Source organism: Arachis ipaensis, chromosome B03 (genome assembly GCF_000816755.2).
Source record: "Arachis ipaensis cultivar K30076 chromosome B03, Araip1.1, whole genome shotgun sequence".
Lineage (NCBI taxonomy): Eukaryota > Viridiplantae > Streptophyta > Magnoliopsida > Fabales > Fabaceae > Arachis > Arachis ipaensis.
In genome coordinates this window covers 29,855,450-29,880,449 of record NC_029787.2, presented here as the reverse complement: position 1 = coordinate 29,880,449, position 25,000 = coordinate 29,855,450, and the positions used below count along the sequence as shown (strand labels likewise).

General features: G+C 36.3%; 2 protein-coding genes across 2 annotated transcripts; both read right to left on the bottom strand.

Moving 5' to 3' along the window:
- Window positions 8,592–13,755, bottom strand: LOC107630058 (polynucleotide 3'-phosphatase ZDP). Its single transcript, XM_016333081.2, has 11 exons — window positions 13,227–13,755; window positions 12,551–12,613; window positions 12,303–12,362; window positions 11,976–12,047; window positions 11,733–11,789; window positions 11,462–11,538; window positions 11,253–11,334; window positions 10,956–11,072; window positions 9,407–9,537; window positions 9,216–9,285; window positions 8,592–8,925 (listed from the first exon to the last, which is right to left on the bottom strand). The coding sequence occupies exons 1-11, from the start codon at window positions 13,647–13,649 to the stop codon at window positions 8,878–8,880; spliced, it is 1,200 nt and encodes a 399-aa protein (XP_016188567.1). The 5' UTR covers window positions 13,650–13,755; the 3' UTR covers window positions 8,592–8,877.
- Window positions 23,097–23,919, bottom strand: LOC110269624. The gene is made up of 2 exons (XM_021117550.1): window positions 23,487–23,919; window positions 23,097–23,405 (listed from the first exon to the last, which is right to left on the bottom strand). Exons 1-2 carry the CDS (start codon window positions 23,664–23,666, stop codon window positions 23,136–23,138), a joined length of 450 nt encoding a protein of 149 aa, XP_020973209.1. The 5' UTR covers window positions 23,667–23,919; the 3' UTR covers window positions 23,097–23,135.

The following is a 25,000-nucleotide window of genomic DNA, read 5'->3' as shown; positions in this document are numbered from 1 at the left end:
TGGACTAAGATGGTGCAGCACCTGATTTCTTGGACTGGGCTTGATTCTTAGGCTGAGTTAAAGCATTATTGGGCTAAACTGCTAATTTCTTGGGCCTAGTTACTGGTTTCTTGGACTGAGTTATTGGAGGGTTGAGTTGTGAGGATGAAGTCTTTCTAATTTTTTCTCTCTCAACTAATTTTTTCAGGAGTCCTTTGTCTCAGCTTCAACCACCGCATAAGCAATCGAAAGGATCTGGTCATTGGGGTCTCTTTCAATTGCAGTCAACAACTGGCTACCCTGAGGAGTCTTTAAGAAGCATCTGTCCAAACTAATAAAGGGTCTACAATGTTAAAAGTTTTTCTTGCATGCATCGAAGCGTACATACAGTCTCTGAAATACACAGTACGTCAATTTTGGGTTCTGGATCTCCTCAGCAAAATCCGGGGATCGAATTACTTTCAAAAAAATAGATGACCCTAGATTTGCTCTTAGAAGTTCAGTACAATAATCGTTAATCCTCTTATACTGCTCCCTAAATGCACCCTGAATCTGGCTCAGTGCTTGTTGCCTCGATTTGGTCACAGTCAGATTCCACTTCGTGTGTGCCTTTGCCACCAACTCCTTTATCTTGATTCTAGGATTAGACTCCACCTTCTTCTTAAACTGGTTGTCTAGCCATTTGGAGTGCATTATGCCAACCTTATGTGTTTGCATGCAAGTATGTTGCAAATTCATGCTCCTTAGTTGTCATGTTGATTCCTCCCCAACCCTATGTGCATAAAGCCAAAAAGGGTAGTCTTTCTGACAAACAGCCCTCACCCTGACCAAATCACATTTCTTAAACTTGATACTTCTAGCTGTATGAACTACATAAGCCAACACAATATCCTTAAATTCTTGCCTAGATTCATAAAGTGTTCCCACCTCCCATTTGTAGTTTAGTCATATCCTTTTGAGTACTGAAAACATTTGATCCTCACATTCTGATCTACAATCAGCATCCTCCTCAAGATCATCAACCTCTAAGTCATCTCTACTAGTCATATGGTCTATTTCCAATTCATCACTATCTGCCCCTTCCTCATCACTTAGTTGACTTGTCCCAACCCTTTTTCTCTTGGCAGCAGTAGCTATCTTTGGCACAGAATTAGTTTTTCCAAATCCACTGTCATATTCATACTCTTTCTCATTGTCAGTGAAGTGTATGTCATTTGCACTGTCTCTCTCCTCATTAGATGGCAAATATTCAGGATCATCACTGTTTTCATGTCGATCTCCTCCAATCTGTTCACCTCCTAACTCTCCTGAATTTCCCTGATTATGTGCTCCACTTTTCGCATTCTGAAAGTCTGTGTCGACCTCATGATCAACTGCTTCAGTGACAAGGTCATCAAATACCACTATATCAAGCTAAGACCATCACTATTACGTTCCTCACTTTCAACACCCCCCAGTTACTCCCCTTATGTCAATGTAACCAACTTTCAGAAACCCCGCCGCATCCCCAACATCATGGACCATAAACAACTCTACCAAGCTTCTCATCCCAGCTATTTTCCACATTTCAATTGCATCTGAGTCACCTTTCAACATCTTCAAGTTATTCTCTGAATCATCCGCAGTTGGATCCTTATACCATAATGATGCAATGTTGACTACAAGTATCCAAACTGTCTTAACTCTTTATAGGCCTCAAATACAGACCATCGATTGCTATCAATTTCTTCGATAACTGTAGTTGGCCTTCAAATACTTAAATACCCCGTTCTCATATCCGAATACACCCCCATGATGCATTCTCATGTTAAAGTACAGTATATTCTGCTCAAACAACCCTATTATTTAACACAATACATTATTAAAACAAACAAGAAAGAAAAGAAATAGATCATCACAAATGCTAGCTTTATCCACAGTCAGTGCAACCTACATTAAGCCATAAACAACTCAGATGCAACAACATTGTTGTCAAGCTCAAACCACCCAAATGCAATAAATAGTTGACGTGAAGCGAAAATGCATGGAAAGTAACCATACCTCAACAACCACTGTCTGCAGCGATGAAGATGAGTCACGGATGCCACACCGCACTCTCGGTGGAACTTCCAACAACAAAATGTCTTCAACCACTAGCATAGATTGTCTTCACAGGAACGTTTTCGAGGATTTCACACAAACGTTTCAGATACCAAGTGTGTTCAGAAACATTGTGAGTTATTTGAGAAAGAGAAAATGATTTCGTGGGAATGACATTAAGGAAAACAAACCACAAAGGGCAAAATTGTCTTTAAAATTTTTTTTGTCGAAAAGACCATTTTAAAAGCAACACGAACTTTAGAAACGATTTCATATGCGAAATAAGGTTGGGGACGAAAAAAATTTTCGGCCTCTACGTTAGGGACCAAAACCGTACTTAACCCTAAAAATAACTACCTTTTACATTGATCGCGTACATTGTCATCCAAAAAACATATGTAATTATATGGAAATGGATCCTTTCAATTTTTTTAACACTTGAGAGAATAAAGAGTGATCTCTCATCATTAATTTTATAAGTGAGACAAAAAATAAATATAAGAGAAAGAGCAGTAAAAGATGAAATTAAACAATTGACACCATCCAATTTTTTCTCCACTTGAGAGAATTCACTCCGTAATTATACATCTGTGTAAAACCCTTTACATTGTCAATATATTAAAATTAAACTCTAAAAATAATTAAAAATATTTTAACTTATATTTAATTGTACATATATCTATATGCGTCATATAACATAAGTTATACATAGCTTAAGTTATATTTTAGTATTGTTAATACTAATTTTTCAAATATTTTAAATCAAAATAAAAATTTTATAATGATCAATCAAATATGTTTTTTATATTTATCTAGATATCGAAAGAAAAATTGAAATATATAAGACTGGTAAAACAATTAATTCTTCTCTTAGTAATTTCGAAATTCTCAATTCTATAAAATATTAATTGAGTACACACCCAAAAGTGCGGAATACGATGTTTCTTGTACTACCAAGTCTCCTTTCAGTTTTGTCCTTTAGTAATGGAGTTATTGACTAATTTAACCATAAAAATCAATGTGAAGTGACCAAAAGCAATATTACGTGTATTAAAATAAATAAAAGATATACTAAATATAAAATGAAGATGTATAAATAGAATATTTTAGTATTAATATTTACTACAATATAATTATCTTACTATAATAATAGAAGTAATTTATATATTCACTACTATTATATATTAGCAACGTATGGAAAGAGAAGAAAACAATATAAAGAGAAGGGAGATTATTGTTATTGATGTATAGTGTGTCAAATGCATTTGACGATACTTGCTATTTATACATGTAAAGTGATTCCACTTTCAACCTTCATTTATTGCTTTTTTGCTTTGTAAAGAGATTCATTCAGTCTTGAGAATGAAATCCACCTAAGACATACGTGGTCATTCATCTTTATCACAACACTCCTCCTTGGATGACCATTTAGGATTATTACCTCGTTAAAACCTTACTAAAGAAAAATCCAGTGGGAAAAAAACCTTAGTGAAGGAAAAAGAGTACAATATCCTTTAGTGATAGGGACTGCCTCATTAAAAACCTTGTCAAGAAAAATCCAATGGGAAAAAAACCTTATCAAGGAAAAAAGAGTACAGTCTCCCCCTCTTGCCGACATTATTTTATATCTCGAAATTGGCGCATCCCAATCTGATGTACCAATCTTTCAAAAGAAGATTTTTGGGAGTGACTTTGTGAATAAATCTGCCAGATTATCACTTGAGCGGATCTGTTGGACATCAATTGTCCCTTGATTCTGAAGATCATGAGTGAAGAAGAATTTGGGAGAAATATGCTTTGTTCTATCACCTTTGATATATCCGCCTTTAAGTTGAGCACTACATGCTGTATTATCTTCAAACAGGATAGTTGGAGCTATCTTCTGATCAATCAGTCCACATGATGACAGAATATATTGGATCACACTCCTCAGCCAAAAACACTCGCGACTAGCTTCATGTATCGCTAGTATTTCAGCATGATTAGAGGATGTTGCTGCAATCGTCTGTTTCGTGGACCTCCATGATATAGCTATAACACCATATGTGAATAGGTATCCTGTTTGAGATTTCCCTTTATGTGGATCAGACAAATATCCAGCATCTGCATAGCCAACTAATTGTGACTTGGATCCATAGGGATAAAACAATCCCATATCAACCGTTCCATGAAGATATCGAAAGATTTGCTTGATTCCGCTCCAATGTCTTCTGGTTGGAGAGGAACTATACCTTGCTAGTAAGTTCACAGCAAATGATATATCGGGTTGTGTATTATTAGCAAGATACATTAGCGCTCTAATGGCACTAAGATATGGTACTTCTGGACCAAGGATATCTTCATTTTCTTCCTTAGGACAGAATTGATCATTTTCCACATCCAAAGATCTTACGATCATTGGGGTACTCAAGGGATGCAATTTATCCATATAAAATCTTCTCAAGATTTTTTTTCTGTGTATGTTGTTTGATGAATAAAGATCCCATTTTTTGTATGTTCGATCTGCAGGCCGAGATAAAATTTAGTCTTTCCTAGATCTTTCATCTCAAACTCTTCTTTTAGAGTTTTTATAATTGTTGGAATCTCTTCAGGAGTCCCAATGATATTTAAATCATCAACGTACACAGCAATTATAATGAATCTAGATGTAGATTTCTTTATGAAAATACATGGACAGATATCATCATTCTTGAATCCATTTTTGGCCAGATACTCAGTAAGACGATTATACCACATTCGTCCAGATTACTTTAGACCATATAAAGATCTTTGCAATTTGACTGAGTATAACCCCTGTGAATATTCATTGGATGGTTTAGATATCTTTAGCCCTTCAGGGACTTTCATATAGATATCCCGATCTAATGAGCCGTATAAATAGGCTGTTACCACATCCATTAAATGCATATGCAGTTTATGATATGCAGATAAACTGACCAAATAACGCAATGTTATCGCATCCACTACAAGGGAATACGTTTCTTCATAATCTATACCGGACCTTTGTAAAAAACCTTGTGCCACAAGTCGGGCTTTGTAGCGCACAACTTCATTTCTCTCATTTCGTTTTCTCACAAATACCCACCGGTATCCAATAGGTTTTACTTCTTCTGGTGTACGGACTACAGGTCCAAAGACTTCACATTTTGCAAGTGAGTCTAACTCAGCCTTCATGGCTTCTTTCCATTTTGGCCAATCATTCCTTTGTCGACATTCTTCGACTGATCTTGGCTCAAGATCCTTACATTCATGCATGATATTCAATGCCACATTATATGCAAATATTTCATTGACAATTGTCTTATTTCGGTCTCATTTCTCTCCTTAAAGACATAATTTATTGAGATCTCGTCATTTTTACAATTTTCAGGTACCTGAACGCTTCTGGCGTTAACATTATATCAGAATTTTGGACAACTGCAGGTGTCTCTACTATATCTTTTTCAACAGAAATCGTATTTACCTCTTTTCTTTTTCGAGAATTTTTGTCTTTGGAACCGACAGGCCTGCCACGCTTCTGGCGTGAATTTGCTTTAGTGGCTACTTGTCCTACTAGGACATCAATTCGAATTGGGGCATTTTTCACTGGTATATAAGATTTGGTTATCCTCTTTGTATCAGAAAATGCATCAGAAAATTCATTTGTTATTCTTTGCAAATGTATAATCTTTTGAACTTCTAGTTCACATTGCCCTGATCGAGGATCTAAATGCATCAACGATGATGCATTCCAATTAAGTTCCTTTTCAGGAAGCTTATTATCTCCCCCTAATGTTAAAAATTTTGATTCATCAAAATGACAATCCGCAAACCGAGCTTTAAATACATCTCCGGTTTGTATCTCAAGATACCTCACTATAGAGGGAGAATCATATCCAACATATATTCCCAATTTTCTTTGGGGTCCTATTTTGGTACGATTAGGTGGTGCAATGGGAACATATATCGCACACCCAAATATTCTTAAATAGGAAACATTTGGCTGCTGGCCAAAAGCTAATTGCATAGGAGAGAACTGATAGTAACTCGTTGGCCTCAAACGAATAAGTGCTGCGGCATGTAAAATAGCATGCCCCCAAACCGAGGTTGGGAGATTTGTTCTCATAAGTAAGAGTCTAGCAATTAATTGGAGGCGTTTAATAAGTGATTCTGCTAACCCATTTTGTGTGTGAACATAAGCTACTGGATGTTCAACACTTATTCCATTAGCCATACAATAAGCATCAAAAGCTTGGGAAGTAAATTCACCAGCATTATCAAGACGAATTGCTTTGATTGAATTTTCTGAAAATTGTGCTTTTAATCGAATAATTTGAGCCGGTAATCTCGCAAACGCCAGGTTGCGAGAAGATAATAAACACACATGTGACCATCTCGAAGATGCGTCTATCAGGACCATAAAATATCTAAAATATCCACATGGTAGATGAATGGGTCCACATATATCACCTTGAATCCTTTCTAGGAATTTAGGGGACTCAAATCTAATCTTTACTGGTGATGACCTTAAAATTAACTTCCCTTGAGAACATGCAACACAACAAAATTCACTATATTTAAGAATCTTCTGGTTCTTTAGTGAATGACCATGGGAGTTTTCAATAATTCTCCGCATCATGGTTGTTCTCGGATGACCCAATCGGTCGTGCCAAGTTATAAATTCATTTGGGCTAGTAAACTTCTGGTTTACAATGGCATGTGATTCAATTGCACTAATCTTGGTATAATACAATCCAAATGAAAGTGAGGGTAATTTTTCTAATATAACTTTCTTATTTGAATCATGAGTTGTGCTACATAAATACTCATGATTTCCCTCATTCATTGTCTCAACATGATATCCATTTCGGCGAATATCTTTGAAACTCAATAAGTTCTTCAGGGACTTGGTAGATAATAGTGCATTATTTATTATAAATTTTGTTCCTTCAGGAAACAAAATTATAGCTCTTTCGGAGCCTTCTATCACATTACCCGAGCCAATAATAGTATTAACATATTCCTCTTTTGACACAAGATGGGTAAAATATATAATACTTTTAAGAATAGTGTGCGAACTTGCATTATGCCCAAGGCAAATATCTTCAGAATATATCCTTGCCATTTTTCTTCAAAAATAAATAATAATAATAAAATGAGTAAAAGTACATGCACAGTAAAATTATTCACATGAATACTTAACAAACATATACATATATCAAACTATTCCATCATTGATCAAATAACCAATATTTCCTTCAGGATCCTCAAAGAAATTAGATACATCATAATGAATGGTGGAATTTTCATAATTTGAAACAAAATTTGTTTCCTTTCCTTTGTCATCCTTTTTCAAGGATACTTGATAAAGATCAACTAGGTGTCTTGGGGTACGACAGGTACGTGACCAATGACCCTTTCCACAACAACAGAAGCATTTATCCTCAATTGATTTACTTTGCCCATTGTTTCTTTCTTTATCCCACTTCTGGTGAGATCTTTTCTTGTGAATATAATTCCTTTTCCTTCCATAATTTTTTTTGTTATCAAAATCTTGCCATTTACCTCTTCTGAGGTAGTTTGCCGCATTTACTTCAGGAAATGGGGCGGCGCCAGCTGGGCGCGCTTCATGATTCTTTTAAGAGTAACTCATTGTTGCGTTCAGCAACAAGAAAGTAAGAAATTAGTTTAGAATATTTTTAAATCCTTTTTCTCGATTGCTACTGCAGGAGCACATTCGAGGCATGGAAGATTGAGAAAGTTTTCTCTAACATATCGGACTTGAGAAAGTATCACATGATTGTACCTTTTTTCAAGGTCTTTCCACAGATCTGCAAGATCTTTTAATGTGGGATATTCATTTGTCAAGATAACGATGAAGGAAAATCATGGCATTGGCTTTATCCTTCTGAGATGCATTATTTTTAGCCTTAATGGTATCTTCAAAATCCATTAAATCAAGATGGATTTTAACATCTAGTATCCATGATAAATAATTATTTTCAGATATATTAAGAGCATTAAATTCAAGATGAAAGAGTTTCAACATAATGAAAATTTGTTATCCGGAGTCTTCCTAAAATTTCGTTAGAGCTTCGTGCTGATAACGTGTTGTAAAATAAATAAAAGATATACTAAATATAAAATAAAGATGTATAAATAGAAGACTCTAGTATTAATATTTACTACAATATAATTATCTTACTATAATAATAGAAGTAATTTATATATTCACTACTATTATATAATAGCAACGTATGGAAAGAAAAGAAGACAATATAAAGAGAAAGGAGATTATTGTTATTGATATGTAATATGTCAAATGCATCTTACAATGCTTGCTATTTATACATGTAAAGTGATTCCACTTTCAACCTTCATTTATTGCTTTTTGCCTTGTAAAGAGATTCATTCAATCTTGAGAATGAAATCCACCTAAACCATACGTGGTCATCCATCTTTATCACAACACTATCTTAATTTTAACTATTTTTTAATTGTTGTCAAAATTATATAACCATCGTTTCCATAACCTTCACAACATGCACCATGTATGAACCATAAAACCACTCAGCAACGATGTTGGTTCTTTTGACGCCATAAATTTAAAAATGATTACTCGCACATGATCATAGAATTGCAGTATTACAAGGAAATTTAAGATTGCTCCAAATTAGATGCCTACAATCTAAATTACAATAATTAATCCATTTACATTCTTCCAACTGATATATTAAAGACAATAGCATGTAAATTTACATGACTCTCCCAGTTAGCAATGTCTAGCAAACATGGCTTTAAGCATATGGCTTCAATGAACCAATGATCCGAGATTTGATATCAGGCATCGAAATACTCTTCAGGGACAAAAAATTTTAAACCAATGGCCTAAAATCAATGAAGAAAAACAAATCAGACAATAAACATGTGAGGAACAAATAAAGCAATTTCTAATGTCAAACAACATAAAAACTAGTAAAGGCGATGATACTATTAACAATCTCAACAACCTATAACCTTCTCGAGAAGAATAACTGAGTCCCAGCCATCATCTTCATTCTTTTCAATAGGTTACTTAGATGTAATGATTAAAGTTCACATTATCTGGAAGACAAGTGCTAAATACTGGGCATAAAAATTATGAAGTAAATTCAGTATGGCTAAAATGGTTTAAATACCTCTGCAAATTTAATATCTGCATCACTGTGATCTGATTCTCTCCCAGCTGCATCACCAACATAAAATGATCTACATCATAGAAAAATGTGTGCTTTACATTCTCGAACCTTCATGGGTGTAAACAAAATTTATAATAATGAAAATGTAGCACCCAAAAGTGCTATCGCATGGAAGGGGGAAAAAAAATAACTGATCCATGTCAATGGCAATGCCGGAGTTTAAGTGCTGCTGCATCAGATGCCACATCCCTGATTTAGGTTTGCGAAAAGGATCGTCTTTTCCGTCTGCTTTACCTTTACCTACCCCACAAGCAATAAACACCTGCATACAGATGAAACATTGTTTCTCATGTCAGCTCCTCACCTATTTCCTAAAACTTTTTTGAAGAATGTACTGCAACTTTTTGTTTTCTTGTTAATATTTGTCACTTGCTGCATAAAGCATGTAACTGCCTGAGCAAGAAACCAGTATTCCAGTAACAACAACCACCAAGCCTTGAGTCCAGGGGAGATAGCCTATATAGATTGGATGATAAGATAGTGCCTTTGCATCAGCCATAAGGCCACAACTATAGATATACAATTAATTCCAAATAATTTTTCATGGTTTTTCAAATAGTTTCTTGGTCGCTATAGCCACTAATACAGGAGCAAGCTTAGTAAGAGTAAATACATTCTGCGTGTAAGGAAGAAAGTAATAGGACCCGAGATAGTTATAGCAGATAGAAATGTAACATAAGCATGTGGTTATATATGGTGTAGTGTTATTTGTTGACAAGGACAGAATATCATATTCTATAAGATTTGGTAGGGGGAGGGAGTGAGTCACATATATGGAGGTCGGCATTTTTCTATTGTTTATGGTGTATTATGTGAGACTAAGTCTATAATACACCACTCCAATCTGCTGGATATAACAGTTCTTCATGTGAAGATCCTTTTATACAACAAACACGATTCGAGAGATACAACAACGTTGATACATGAGCAATATCAATTCTAACCTCGTCTACTGTCAAGGCTTTTACATGTCTAACTGCTGAGTTGTCACAGGCTTAGGAGAGTGAGAACTAGTATAGTGCTCTAATTTAGGTTCTCTCATTGTCCGTTATTCCTTGTTATATTCTCTTGCGCTTTTCAGGTTAATATCTATGGGAGCCTGTCAGCCTTCTTCATACTGATCAAATGAGCTAATACAAGATAAAACCACCTCTATCATATGTAAATTGCTACCTTAATTTTCTTTGGAATGCATTCATTCCTAATCCTATATTACCTAGCATATCTTTTTCTTTAGGAAATGAAATTAAAAGAAAAGAAAGACAAAAACGAGGATGAGATTTCCTCACATATACAAAATAAAAGGGTTAACACCTAAAAGAAACTATCTATGTAAGCCAATCCCGTTGGATATATTGGTTAGAGAAGACCTTAAACAGACGATGTCGCATTGTATCTGCGTTAGGTGTCGTATACCCAATTACCCATGTTTCCTAATAACTATTACCAACAGATGAAAGATAGAACAGGAATATTTAACCTTGAGCATCACCAAAAGATATCATCAAATTTTAACATCACCCAATTTTGTTTAACTAATATGAACACTGTCAACAAAGCAATGTCCCAAACACAGAAAACAATTGAACCAGAAAACGATTGTTATAGCCAGTAAGAAAAGCAATATTTGCATTGCTAATAATAGTAGAAGACAGATGTGTGGAGTCTCAAAGAAGTCACCTGAATTGGAACCTTCACTTTCTCAATAAAATTATTGAGACGTCCAATTTTTGAGTCCACGGCTACTTGTCTCTTATTTTTCCAACGTTCAATATTGGATTCATTGGTGAAAATTACCTATAATAAACAATAGTGAGACAATAAACAGCATAGAGAACCAGAAATGCCATTATTATCTATTCATTTTAGTTAAATTGTGACCATCACAAGATACAAATAAAGGAGGATGAGCATAGAAGAGTTCTAAAAATCAAACAAAATTCTACAGCCATTTTTTTTAAAATAAAACAGACGCACCAGCTTGTACCCATCCTTGTATAAGCTTTGTAGTTTATCAGGAATTGAAGGATACATGAGGGACCAAGCGTCTGCACCCACTCTGCAAATAAATAAATAAATAGGCTTCTTAATACATCATATCAAAAGGTTGTAATTTATAAAAGATATTAAATCCAACAGCATCAATAAATATAATAGCAAATCTTAGACTTCAGATTCAAGCATACTTATTCACAGCAGTTTTTGCAAGACACCCATCAAAATCAAATGCAGCAATTTTACTTGAGTCATTCAGGCCATCATCCTGCAGATATAAGAATCCATAACATAGAATAAAGTGAAATGGGTGAAAATATACAGGCTGCGTGAATTCTGGATGATTGAGTGCCTCATTTTTTTCAATTGGCTATCTGCAAATCTATATCAACCAGAATATGTAATGCTGCAAATTCTGACCTATATCTATCTGATAAAAAAAAAGGTAACCAGTAATCTCACCCGTTCAAGATATATGACTGTCTGAAATGCTTTCCATTTTGGTAAGAGGGTAGCATCCTGTATCAGGTAATCATTCATTGAATATAGGAAGAGCCAAAAAAAAAAAGAGAAATATAGAAATAGTTAGGAGGATAAGAATTAAGACCATAACAATATAAACATGATAGACTTTCAGTTTTTCACCATTAGACACTAAAGCCATTACTAGGTCCTCAAATAAACAAGAGAAAGAGAAAATCTTACCTTGTAGTTGTTCTTCACTTCAGAAACTGAAAAGTTAATTTCCTCTACTGCTTCAATGTCTGATTCACACAGCTGCATGCAATAAACATGAAGAACAAAGGGAGTTGACAGTAAATCCAATTTAAGCTGACGTATAGCATTTGATGGAGAAAACAAGCATCGGCAAACAACCTAAACCAACAATTTGTGGCTTCTGGTTGAACTGTTCAAAGTTGTTTACAAATTATTAAATAATACAATATCATTTTCTCAAATGTTGTTGCTTAATCAAATCCACAATTCTGACATGTGTGGAAACAAAAATAACGAATGAGTACACATGCTTGCCTTCCTTCGCTTTGTATCCCTGCCTTCATCTTTTTGTATGTCCTCTATAGCTTTATCAACCTATCAAAGAGACACACAGTCAGTAAAATTTGAAAAGAGACAGGTTTGATTAAGTTCAATAACACAGAAAATTGGAAAAGAAAGAATAACTAATTATACTGGCATCACAAGTTAACTTTGATCTCCGACGTAATCTCTCTCAACATTTATATTTGATTTGTTTTTTAAAGAAATAATGAAAATCTCACCTTCTTTTGAGACTTGTCATGTGCAGCTACCAATATCTTCTTCAAAGCTTCCTGGTCAGTACTCTGAAGAAACAAAAAACGTGCCAAACTTCACCTCAATAAAGTTGATACAAAATTCTCATCATAAGCTTCAAAATTCAAATTGCAATATAACAAACTTGACTCATTTTTCACTGGTTGCATCATACAACAATATAAACAAAAATGTATATTTATATCTTTCTTGAAATTGTGGGAAAGGGGAGGGGCGGGGGGATGTTCTTAAATTGAAATGATAACGTTAAAAACTTGTTTCACTGATTAGAAAACTAAAAGAATAAACTATTGCATTGTCAACTATAGGGGTTTAATGAAGTGTATGATTGGAAAATTTAGATTCGAATTTAACCTAAAATGTGAAAACCTAGACCTCTAACTCTAAGAAGTCTTACAAGTGAAAGGCAAATAAGTGACCATTATTCGAGGGAACACTAAGTCCCAAATCAAACTTAATCCTGAACACTGAATACGGAAGACACAATTCTTTCCGTTGGGAACTATTCGAGTCTCAATGGTTAAGGACTGATAATATACCCGCAATGAAATGGTTAAACCCTAAATTCTAAACTCACAGAAAAAAGAAAGCAAAAACCTAACAAATTCACCAGGACTTAAAGGAGAGAAGAAAATGCGAAACCTTCAATGAGGAGAAGCCTTTGATAGCGTCCTCAGGGGAAGCAAGGAGGGATTCAGAGTCAGAGGGGAAAGGGAAGCAATCGAGGTGGTGCCATTTGGTAATGTCGAACCCTCCTTTGCCCTTTGCGACAGCGCCCAATCTCAGCGCCTTCGACTCGATCGCCTTCGAGCACACCTTGCACGTTGACCGGTTCGACTTCGCGTACTCCGCCAACATAGACGAACCAGGCATTGTCGACTGAAATGGTTTTGGGTTTCGCTTTCTGGTCCACCAGAAGAGACGTTTCGAAACGGGGGAGGATGCGCGGAGTGCGAACCGCGGGAGAAACGGAGAGTGTGGGAGGAAGAGGGAAGTGATAGGGTTGGGGAGATTATTAGGGTGATTGGCGGTGACGATTACGAGGGATTTGGGAATGGTTAGCATTGAAATTGAAATATTTTCAGCGCTCTCTACTGTGACTGCGCTAGAAGTTTCGCGCCAATCATGTCAATCGTGTTCGTATAGTGGCGGGAGGCCGTAGTAGTTTCGGCCCGGGCACTGCACAAAAGGATTTTTTTTTTGGTGACTTAAAAGAAAAATAAACAAAAACTAAGAAAGAAAAAAAAAATAAGAAACTGCTTAAGAAAGGCAGTCTCGCTGAATACTACTCTCAAATTCCTTCCAAGGCAATGGAAGCTCCACTTGGGGAGAAATAGTCCTCATTGCAGTCTTTGCCATGATGTTTGCTACTGTATTTGCATCTCTCAAGATCAACCGAAGATCAGCACGTCATTTCCAAGACATGATATCTCGGATTTTTAACACCAAAGGATCAGTAAACCCAGAGCAATCTTGTAAATTATTGACAATAGTAAAAGCCTCCACACAGTCTGTCTCACATATAATATCCCCTTCCTCGAGACTGACTAAAACAATCATCCTTAGAAGAATGGTATTTCTCCATCAACAGTTGAACCCATAGCTTGTTGGGATGGTGAAAAAGTTGCCAAACTAGTTTTCCAAGAAGAGCAATATTGGCACAAAAGGGATCTCTAATTCCCAGACCTCTAAACTTCTTAGGAGTGACCAACACTTTCCAGTTAACTAGATTCAGGCCTCTACCATCAGCTTGACCCTTCCATAGAAAGTTTCGCATCATGGATTCTATCTTATTAGTTACCCGTTTAGGGAAGAGAGATACTTGCATGCGATAAGTAGGAATCGCAGTCACTACCGAGTTGAGCAAACAGAGTCTGTCTGCCTTATTAAGCAATCTTCCTTTCCAGCTGGCTAGCCTTCCCCGAATCTTGTCCAAAACATCGTTGAAAGTTGCGCGTGTCACCCGAGAGTGATTAAGGTTCACCCCTAAATACTTGCCCAAGTTCTGAACGAATCTGATAGAGGAGACTTCAGTGAAAATCTCTTTTCTTGTCGCTGAAACATTCTTGGAGCATAGCGCTTTAGATTTTTCCACATTAACCTTCATCCCAGAGGTTCTGCAGAAATTTTCCAAAGCTACCATTACAGTTTGAACTTGCTGTTTTTCAGCTTTACAGAAAAAAAAACAAATCATCGGCAAACATCAAATGAGAAATTCTTGGACCCCCTCTAGAAACCACAACTGGCTTCCACACGCCCTTATCAACTTGCTGATTAATAAAACATGACAATCTCTCCATACACAACACAAACAGATACGGTGATATAGGATCTCCTTGCCTAAGACCCCTGCTCGGAGTAAAGCTATTTAATCTATCCCCATTCCAGAGGATAGACAGTGAGGAAGCAGTGACACAACGCATAATCAGATTGACTGTCGGAGGAGGAAAGCCAAAACTCACCAGGGTTTGTTTCAGAAATCCCCAATCCACTCTATCGTACGCTTTCTCCAAATCAATCTTAAAGGCCAGGGTGCCTTTCTTTGACTTTGTCTTCTTCATGAAATGGAGAACCTCTTGTGCTACAATGATGTTGTCAGGGGTTCCTCTCCCCGGGATAAACCCTCCTTGAAGGGCCCAATAATCTCTTTGAGATGGGGACGAAGTCTATTGACCAGGACCTTCGTTATAACTTTGTAAACCACATTACAGAGACTAATTGGTCGGAAATCCTTCATGGAAACCGGGTTTTCTACCTTCGGAATAAGAACCACAAGAGTTTCCATCATCCTTGGATCCATATCCAAACCAGAGAACGCATGACGAACCATAGTCCAAACATCAAAACCAACAATCTTCCAGTATTCTTTAAAGAAGAAAGCCTGAAACCCATCAGGGCCCGGCGCCTTAAAAGAATGCATACTGAAAACAGCCGACTTAACTTCTTCCAGAGTAACTGGCACTGTGAGGCTACAACAGGCTTCATCATTCAGGGAAGGCAGTGGCACATCACCAAGACAACCTAAGTCTACATCCTCCGACTGGCAGAATAGGCGTTTATAGAAGGATTCAGCTTCCCTTCTAAGGACATTCGGGTCCGTTTCCCACACCCCATCTTGAAGAAAGAGACCATGAATCTTATTATGCTTTCTCCGCACAAGAGTCTGGACATGAAAGAACTTGGTATTTCTATCCCCAAATTTTACCCACTGCTCTCTGGATTTTTGAAACCATAGAAGTTCCTCCTGCACAAGCGTGTTATTAAATTCCTCAATCAGCTGTTTTTCTTTTTGCCGCATAGACAAATCTTCCATTACTTCAAGTCGCTTCTGAAGGAAATTAATCTGTCTCTCCAATTTGCATTTCCTAACGAAAATATTGCCGTTTCAACCACAATAAAAATTACAGGTTTAAATTTCCTAACCAGCTCTTTACAATTCACCCGGGCTAACTTATTAGAAGCACCCCTAATATTCCAAGCTATTATATTTAAACTATCCATAATATAAAATATAAAAATATAAAACAAGGAAATCAAAGTGCTTCACCAACCTCAAACCGAGGCTTGCCCAGCGGAAGTGACTCCCGTGACCTTCAGGTTTGCCGGATCTCCCTGGAATATCTCCTTAATCCCGCCTACCGACGCAGTAACAGCCGGCAATGCGCCTTCCTTCTCCAATGGAACCGCCACGGTAACACCCCCCTTCACGGTTGCAGGAAGACATGACGATGCTTCCACCACCGTGCCTCCATTCTTCTCAACTGGCGAGCTCTGTAGGGACCCCGGCCTTGGTCGTTTCCGGAGAGAGGACCCGCGACCACCAAGCATGACCTTCTCACGATCTTCACATGCATCGAATTTTACCATGAAGTACCCAAACCCCACATCAAGCAGATCAAAGCCACCTTTGATGCGCCAAACCATCCGAAGCTTGTGTGAAAGAGCTGTGTAACTATAATTTTTATCAAGAACCTTAATCACTAAAGCTTCTCGATAAGGCTCTGCCAAACAAAGCTTGGCTTCTTCAGTGAAGTTTACACATGGAGGTTGGGAATCGCCCTGCTTGCCCACCACCGTGGCTATACTATCCCCAGATAGAGATCCTGCAAGTGCAAACGCCTTCGATTTCTCTGGACCAATAACTTTATCTCTAAAGGAGATCTTTGTAGGATTTGAAAAACCCCCTCGTGAAAAACCCTCCTTGACACCGGATGCACCCCCACCCACACTCTCCCCCTTATCTCTTCCGACGGCATGGCCGCCATGCTCACTGTGTTTCGCCCTCAAACACTCGTTCCCGCTCTCAAATAAAAATAATCATGAAAAATCAAAACTTTTTAGATATCTACAATTGATTTGTGAGAAAAATATCAAAACGGTCCTTGACAATAACATAAAAAGGCAACGAAACTTCTAGAAAAAAAAATCTCTATCCAGCCCCTATTTTTTAACTCCGTTAGACAAGTTAGCCCTTCTGTTAAGAATTTATCTCTAGAGTTGATTTACTATGCCTACGTGACACGTTAAGTTAATGATGTATCAGTTAAATGCCAACCTGGATGGGCAGATCAATGGGCCATCCAACCCGATCCCTAATAATTTCATTAAAAATAAACAAATTTCATACGTGATAACATAAAACTCCTCTTCTACTCTCCAGAATTACAAAAAAATCTAATGCTCTTTCTTCCAAAATTCGTTGAAGACGCTTGATTTGGAGGAAGACGTTGATCCCGACGGAGCTATTGACGGCGCCGTGTTGGAGAATTGCATAGTTGAGAGGTAAGCTTTGTTATTCACTCTCTCTGCCATTGCATGTGTATGATCAAGTTGAAGGTGGTTTTATTCACACTCTCTGCCGTTGAACATGCTTTGAAACCTATGATTTGGAGTATTGTTTATATTCAAATTTTGCATGAAGGGTTGAATTAGAATATGGCTTAGGATTCAATAACAACAAATATGCTCTGTATATTTTGACTGAAAAGCTTATGTATTTACAAAAGAAAATCGTTCAGTGCTCCTGCTTCCTCTAAGTTTTCAATGGATTCGCTTGTGTTGTTAACTGGTGTAGACTACAACTAATGTGATTGGAGACTGCTAAAAATTGTGTGCTTTGGGTTGGGATCTTGAATTTGTGTGCCGCTAACACTTAGTAGTTCCTTAAATTGACCATCAATATTTAACAACCCAGGATCGTAGCTATTGCATATACTTGTATTAACACATGAAAACTATTCAGTGATTATACGCTTCTGACCATGTTATAATTCAAAGTCTCAAGGTTTAATAATTATTTATTAAAATATGGCCTTTACTGCACACTACAGATTTATTAATTTAGTAAAGCAAATTTATTAATTTACTAATATAGTCTATTAGTTATTGTTATTGTTACTAAATTTTAGATAAATTGAAATATAATTCACATTGTCCTGTTTAGTGAATAATCTACATTAAAATTTGTCTATCTATGTATTAAATTTTGATATATCAATCATTAAAATTACTAAATAATCTACATTACTTTCAAATATATCTATCTATTACCTATTATTATTGTTGTTGAATTTGTCTTTTATTGGTGCTGCAGATGTCTAACTTTGCAGTATCTGTGTTTCATCATGGTGGGAGACTTAGGAAGAATAGTAATAGGGTGTTGAAGTTTTTGGATGGAAAGGTACATAAATTTCCTCCAATGAACTTAGATTTAGTGAACTTTTTTTTTATCTAGAAGAACTACTAAAGAGTTTAGGATATGCTGATTATGCTGTAATGTACTGGTTAGAACCCACAGCTCAAAATTTAGAATTCGGCCTGCATGTGATTAAGGGAGATTCAGAGATAAATGATTTGAGAAACAGTTTATTGGCGAATGACTGTTTAGAATTTAATGTATACTTTGAACACCCAGTTGGTGAGCCTTGCTATGTTAATGAGGATTTAGGGTAGGCTGCCACTCAAGTTAAGGATTCTTCCTCCTCATCCTCATCTGATGAAGATGATGGAAGTTCAGAGGATGAGGCATACAATCCTCCTTCAGATGCATATGATGAGAGTAGTGACACTGATAGTGACAACGACAGAATAAAACTGAGGACACATACTAATAAGAAGGCTGCTGATGAGAAAGATGATTGTGATAATGGGAAGGGTAGTGCTGACGGAAAGGCTGCTAGAAATGTGAATACGGACAAGAAAAGGGCTAATTCAAGGAAGTATGCAGGGAAAAGAAAGAAACATGCTTTGCCCAACTTTAGTCCTAGTGGAAGGGGTAATGTTATATTTCGTGAACTAATACATCTAGCCACTTGAAATACTTGCAATGTGGGATGGGTGCCTGGAAATAAAAAATTTTGATTGTTAAAAAAAAATTTACATAAATTTTTTAGATTTAAGAAATATACAAAAAATTCAATACTTACATTGTAATTAGGGCATCTCAAGAAGAACCTATCCGGATTAAGTTCTGTGCAAAATTGGAAGAGAATTGCATAGGACCCACAGTGACATTTTGGAGATATGAATTTCTTCTTTCTTGGCTGCCCAACTCTTCCAGAAGAAAAGGTGCAGCACTTACTCTCTTTGCCAACACTATAACCACGCAGGTTGCGACTCCAATTTTCGAAGAATGATCTTCATGGCTCATGGTGGTAGACAGTTAGAGTTCTACACAAGAAGGAAGGAGGAAGAGGCGTTTAGGGCTCATCATGTTCTGTGAAGTGCAGCTAAAACACGAAATTATATTTTAAAAAAATTGTCAAGGACCAGATTGGGTGATTCATTAATATGCCAATCCAAGCTGGCACTTAACGGACACATCACCATCTTAACTTGCCACGTATTCACGTTCCGTTAACCCCAAAAATAAATTATTGACATAAAGGCTAATTTGTCTCACGAAAAAAATTTCAGGGGCCGGACCGGGTATTCACTCTTGATTTGTTCCGTTTGTCAAATGTGATCAAACATTTATAGAATGTTGTTAAATTATACAATGTGTTCACATCCATTGCAACGTGGCAAAAGGATGCCTTACGTGGATTAATTTTTTTTGTTAAAATTGCATTTATTTAGTTTATTGAAAAAAAAACATTACTCCTTCAAGCATTGAAATTAGAAGAATAGAAAGTGGTGTTACCCCTCCCTTTTGAGTGCGAAATCAATCATGTCATAACAGAGTAGTTTTTCATCTTCTTCTTCTCTAGCGTAATCCCATTGTGCTATAATTCCATTCCTGCGACGACATTGGAGAAGGAAGTTGCTGCTTCTCCAACGAACCGTGTTTAGAGGCGAACTTTGTCATACTTGAAGACTCTATGAGGTAATACTTTTATGAACTAAGTCATTCGATGATTGTAACCTCTAAGTTATAAGAGTTGTTCGTTCAATGTGAAAAAATTAGTTCTGTTGTTGTGGTTATTTCTGATAGGGTTTGGATTTGTGGTAACTTCATTATATGCTTGTTCCTCAATTTAAGCTGTATAATTTTTTATGGTTCGAATATTGTGGTCATTATTGTTCTTGAAACCAAATTGATAGTGAAGTTAGGTACCATGATGGTTAGGGTTTGAGTAACTTGGAGTTTTTGAGATTACCACTAATGGTGAATTTTTTTATTCTTTTGCATAGATGGCTACATTACATATCACTTTGGAGATATATTACAGGGAAAAATTTGAGAGAACAAAAGATGAAAAAACTATGTATGTAGGTAGAGAGAAATTTGAAATTCGAAGGGTCAATGTTGATACTCTTAATGGGTTTTTTATCAATGACCTCCTTAGAGATATAGGATACACCATGATCAATGAATGCTATTGGTTAGTGCCTGGGATGGAGCTTAATGGTAGTTTAAAGTTATTGAGGAGTGATAAAGACATAATAGAGATGTATGAAGATGCATTAGGGAATGCTAGTAGGATTTGTGTATACACTGAGCACCCAATAAGTTTGCCAGAAGTTGTTGAAGAGGGTGGTGGTAATGTTGCATCTCCTTCAAAGGGGAGAAAAAAAAGTTGTGCAAAGAAGACTCCAACTCCTAGAAAAAAGAAGGTTACGAAGATGGCCAACACAACTGATCATCCGAAAGTCCAGTCCACCACACAGTCAGATACCAGGCCCAATAGCCAACTCAATCAACATCCCAATATACAACCCAACACTCAGCCCAATTCTAGTTCTCAACCTTTTCATGCTACCCCAACAACAACACCAGAGATACTGACACAATATATACCCCAAGCTTGTAATGAACCCCAATCTGAACCTTTTCATGTACAGGATGCTGATTCCATTACTCAGCCCCAACCACCACCATCATCAAGTCAAAATACTTAACACAATCAAGGTCCATCTCAACATGAAGTAAGAGAAGCAGCCAAAAAGCAGAACAGGAGGAGCACTAGCAAACCTGAACCTACTGGACAAATTTTCGAACAGAACCCAGATCCTAAAAAGGTCCCAAGTATTTTTGTGCCAGTTGATGAGGTTGAAGAATATTCAGACCCTGAACCAGGATTACACTTTTATGAGTCTGAGGAGCTTCAAAGTTGTGCAGATTCGGATGAGGAACAACCAGAGGTCTTCCCACAAGGTATTTACTAATATTTTTCAGTGTTCCTTTGATTATTAGTAAGTTAGAAGTTAGAACAATAATTTAATTTTTTTTCTGAATTGAGCAGTTGTGTGCAAATTACTGTATGATGAATATTAACTAATGAGTGTTGTTCATATATGATTATTTAAGTCAAAATTCAAAGGAAGTTGTGATCCTTGTTATATTGCACATCAATTATTATCCACTACAACTATTTTGTGCAGCATGTTATTTATTATACCTTTGATAATCATATACTTCAATTTTTTCTACTACATAGGTAATGCTGATGCACCGGCTGGACAAGTTAGGCTTGAAGTAGGTATGGAGTTTGAATCTTTAAAGCAATTTAAGAGGGCGGTGAGAAATTTTAATATCAACTTAGAGAGGAGTATTTTTTTCCAAGGGTGGATAGTATAAGAGTGAAGGTTTGTGTTGGGATGAGAATTGTCCTTGGCAGATATACTGTGCTAAGAGGCAGGTGAAAACATTTGTGAACGAGCATACTTATTGCAGGGTTGTGCATAATCAATCTGCTAATGGAAAGTGGGTTGTAGATGAGTTGGAACAGTAAATTAGGGTGCAGCCAATGATGATTGTTCGGGAGGCTGAGGATTACTTTAAGAAAGAGTATGATGTTTTGTTGAGTGAAAGAAAAATTTATAGATCGATGGCAAAGGCAAAAGAAAGAATTAAAGATAGTGAGAGAGCACAATATGCAAGACTCCGAGAACATGCCATGAAAATTTTGAATACCAACCTAGGATTATGGCAAGGGCACAATTCTAGAAGTTTCAAGGCTAAAAAGGAAGCCATGACAGTAGCTGCTACTACTGCAGATGCTACAGCACATGGTCAAAACTCTTCTGCAGCAACAACTGCACATGTACCACCTGCTAATGTAGCACAGGATGAGGATGATGAAAGACTGACTGAGATGTATTGGGAGAAAACCTTAGAGGATGCAGAGGCAGCCTTGGATGCTGCAGCAGTTGAATTTGAGGCATCTCTGGGTGTCGGAACCCAACCACAGGTAAAATATAAATTTGTTAATTGCTTAAATATTTTTTGAGCTGTTAAGTTTACTTACATTCATGTCTAATTTAATTTATAGGCCACTACCACGTTGAATCCATCTCCTAATATGCCGCATACACTGCAGGTGTCACCACCAATTAGGCCACCAACCACAAAAATAAAGAGAACAAAGAGATCCACCAAGAGGCCTCCTCTATCACAAGTTAAGACCCCTGTGCCTCAGATTCTAACTTTGAACACTCTTCAGCAGCCACCCACCGTGTTCCCACATACAATGCAAGGAGCCAGTACATGCACAACTTCCAGGTTTGCACAGTTTATGCCAACACCAAGATCACACCTTACACCAACATGGCCAGTTCCTGGATTCAGACCACCCAGACCATCTACTACTATGCAAGACACAGTCTATAGATTATCCAGTGGGAGCAGCAATTCAACACCAAATTTTAAAAAAAAATTAACAGTCTTTATCTTTTTTGGAATCTATATTTATGTAATTTACCTTAATACTTTACTGCTAAGGATCAGTTATGTTTACTATTTTTATTTTGGATTATCATGTCATGTTCGTATGCTACATACACTACTTAAACAGTTATTGGTGTACCTTTTTAGAACATTATGAATGCTTATGAGTGCTTATGATTATGATAATACATATTATATTCTAATATTGATGTTATTATGATTAACTAATTTCTCAACTCAGAATGCTTAAACAATGTTAGAAAAGAATAACAATTATTGAGAATAGTGATAGAATAAAAATGCAATAAATAGCAAATATATCATCCCATTCAAACATGAATTACATTGTTCTTCATTGATAGAAAACAATCCTGTACCGAAACTAGTTCTAAACTTCTGCATAAATTTAGGACTCAAACTTACCAATCACTTGTACATGACCATTACAAACAAAAAAGCGTAAACTGCAGAAATAATCCTAAAGACACGGACACAAGCCATACTTTCATAGCTTTTATTTCACCTTCAATCTTCTTCTCAGCCTTCGTGGCCATGTTAACATTTCTCTCCCTATGGTCTGTTGGAGCAATTGTCACATCTTGATTAGCAACACCACATTCATGCTCATTGAGTCTTCTAATCAAACACCTTGCCAAACTTTGCCATCCCCCATCAATTTCATCAACCCAAACAAAATAATGGCAATCTCGACTCTACAGAAGCCAAAAAATCAAAATATCAGAGATGTAGAGGAACCCTATACTTGTCTAATTATCATAAATGATATTCCATACCTTCGAAAAGGGGCAACGAATGAACCATCTTTTAAGATTAGTAACCGTCAAAGATTTCAACAAGACAACATACTCACCATAGTGACATCTTCCATCCATAATTTTCTTCTTCTTCATCTTCGAATGTGAAGCTCCTGAAAATCTGCTTTCTTCGCTTGTAGTTACCTCTCTCCTTGACATTGCTCAAATTCTATGAGCATAAATTAATTCAGGAATTAGGGTTCTTCGCTTATAGTTACCTTGGATGCCTGTGCTCGGGTTACCCTGCAAAAATTGGGTTCCAACAAAGAAGAACGAAGAATTAGAGTTCAAATTGACCCTAAATGATACTGAGTACACGTATGCCTACCAACACGTATAATCGTCAATGTAAATAGTCCACGTATGCTACTCTGCTAAGGCTACATCAGACTTGACTATTTTTGACAAACAGAGCAAATCAATTGTGAGTATCTGAAGAGTTTTGATCTTCCATAATTATTTTTGTCAACGAATTAATTTTTTATGGTTACTTTTGGTGGTTTAGTCAACTTAATATGGTCATGGGCTCATTGCTCTTTTATCCTTCTTAAATTAAAGAGAAAATTATTTTTTCTTTAATTTTGTGGAAGTGCAACATATTTTATATATAATTGGATAATTTTTTTTAGAAGACTCGTTCATGCGACCAATATAAAAAGATAATTATTTTAGTAAAGTTATCTAAATGAACTATTTGGATGAGAGAGACGAAAACTCTTTCTAAACCTTCTCGAACAAGTTGGTAGAAGTATCTATAAAAAATTCTGACACTCAAATAATTTTTGGTTCAAAAAGTATAAAAATTAGGATTAGGTTACATGCTTGTGACATTTATTATGTCTTCTATTTATAATATTTAAAAGATGATAATCAAAAAATTTTGAAGGATTCGTATAAGAAATGCATGAGATTTAATATAGATATTATTTTGATTATGCCTTCTATAAGATAACACAGGCTTGGAGATTCTTTTGGACAAATCATGGTTCAGGACCTAATTTAAAAGTTGGACCGTAATAATCCCCCTACTTGGGAGTTAATTACCTCATAAGATTAAGTATGGATATGATTTTGATTACTTCTTCTCTCTTTTAATTTGCTTTCTTACACTCAAAACACTCACTCTTGAGATTTTGTTTTTTTTTTATAACACAATTCTCTTTTTTTATTTTGTTTTTTACAATTTAACCGTGATTGCTCTAAGTATAGTTGGTGTTTTTTTTTATAAAATGAAACCAATAGAAGAAGATAGTTGACAATAATAATTAGAACAAAAAGAAAAAAATTGAAAAAGTAAGGAAACGATGTCACGAAACTTCAAATGGGGATAAATGATAAATAAGAGTAGAGTAAATAGTCAAATTGGTCCCCGAAAGATAGTCCGATCTCCAAACTAGTCCCCGTAAGAAAAAGATAATAAAAATTGTCTCCGAAAATTTTAAAATTAGTAACGTTAGTAGGGGTGGCAAAGCGGGCCGGACCGCCCCAACCCG